At 40.0% G+C, this 1,052-nt stretch overlaps 1 protein-coding gene across 10 annotated transcripts in view; it reads right to left on the bottom strand.

Moving 5' to 3' along the window:
- LOC106880568 (kinesin-like protein unc-104) overlaps nt 1–1,052 on the bottom strand; it is a 305,280-nt gene that overhangs the window by 109,169 nt on the left and 195,059 nt on the right. For all 10 annotated transcript variants that reach the window (XM_052976565.1, XM_052976570.1, XM_052976569.1 and 7 more), the window contains one exon: nt 575–625. In XM_052976565.1, the coding sequence (XP_052832525.1) occupies nt 575–625 (51 nt within the window). The remainder of the gene's footprint in view (nt 1–574; nt 626–1,052) is intronic.

The raw sequence follows: 1,052 nt of genomic DNA, 5'->3' as shown, positions 1-1,052 counted from the left end.
ACTAGTATGATCCGAAATCAAATTCACAGCCTCCACATCAAACCATGGTTGACAGAGGGAACATGTTGAGGCCTTTATCCTGCAGTGGACTGAATACAGGCAACCCAATGGAGAGAGAGAGAGAGAGAGAGAGAGAGAGAGAGAGAGAGAGAGAGAGAGAAAGAGAAAGAGAGGACATGTGTTCTAGAGGGAACTAACAGCCAAGGAGAAGTGGATTATACCTTGCCACTTGACCTATTTGTTATGTGCCGAAGTCTGCTCAGTCAAGGTTGACTGAGGCTAGCCAAGTACAACCCAATCCTGAAGGGCCAGCAAAGATCACATGCTAATAACTGCAGACCAATACAATAAAATGAGGTAAAAAAATTTTTATTTTGTACTACAGAGGATCATCAAAATAGTATATTTTTGAAAGACACCAAGATTCAGTGACATTCAGCCAAGTTCCAATTGGAAATACTTATATAACAGTGACACTAACCTCACATTCACACAAACATCCACCAACCAAAAAAGTAACAACAACAACAACGACAATGATGATGATGAGTAAGATTAAAACAAATCAACTTACAACTTTCGAGGTCTGTAATACTTTCAGTCATCAGGGCTCGGCTTTCACGAGCTACAAGGATAAAAAACAAAATAAATGGAAAACAAATTTGAGATAAGTGTTCATTTAGAAAGGATTAAAGCAATGATTCCCAACAAGGGTCATATGGACCTTTGTTGGGTCCATATAAGATTTCGTTGTTAAAATTTATGTGCAATAAATCGGTTATACTTCAACAATACAAAAATTATTTTGAGAATTTTTTAATGCAATTCCTAATAATATGCAGGAGACCACCAGCAACGGGAGACATGGTGGACCTGTTTGGGTCTATGCTCAATGATGCCTCTGGGACCACTAAGCTGGGATGAGCCTAGTCCCATCAAGCAAGAACATGAACAGAATGGTGTGTGTGCATGTGTCTGTGTGTGTGTGTGTGCATGTGTCTGTGTGTGTGTGTGTGTGCATGTGTCTGTGTGTGTGTGTGTGCATGTGTCTG

The sequence above is a fragment of the Octopus bimaculoides genome, chromosome 25 (genome assembly GCF_001194135.2).
Source record: "Octopus bimaculoides isolate UCB-OBI-ISO-001 chromosome 25, ASM119413v2, whole genome shotgun sequence".
Taxonomy (NCBI): Eukaryota; Metazoa; Mollusca; class Cephalopoda; order Octopoda; family Octopodidae; genus Octopus; species Octopus bimaculoides.
The sequence above is the reverse complement of the archived record's forward strand: the minus strand, read 5'-3'. Positions and strand labels throughout refer to the sequence as shown.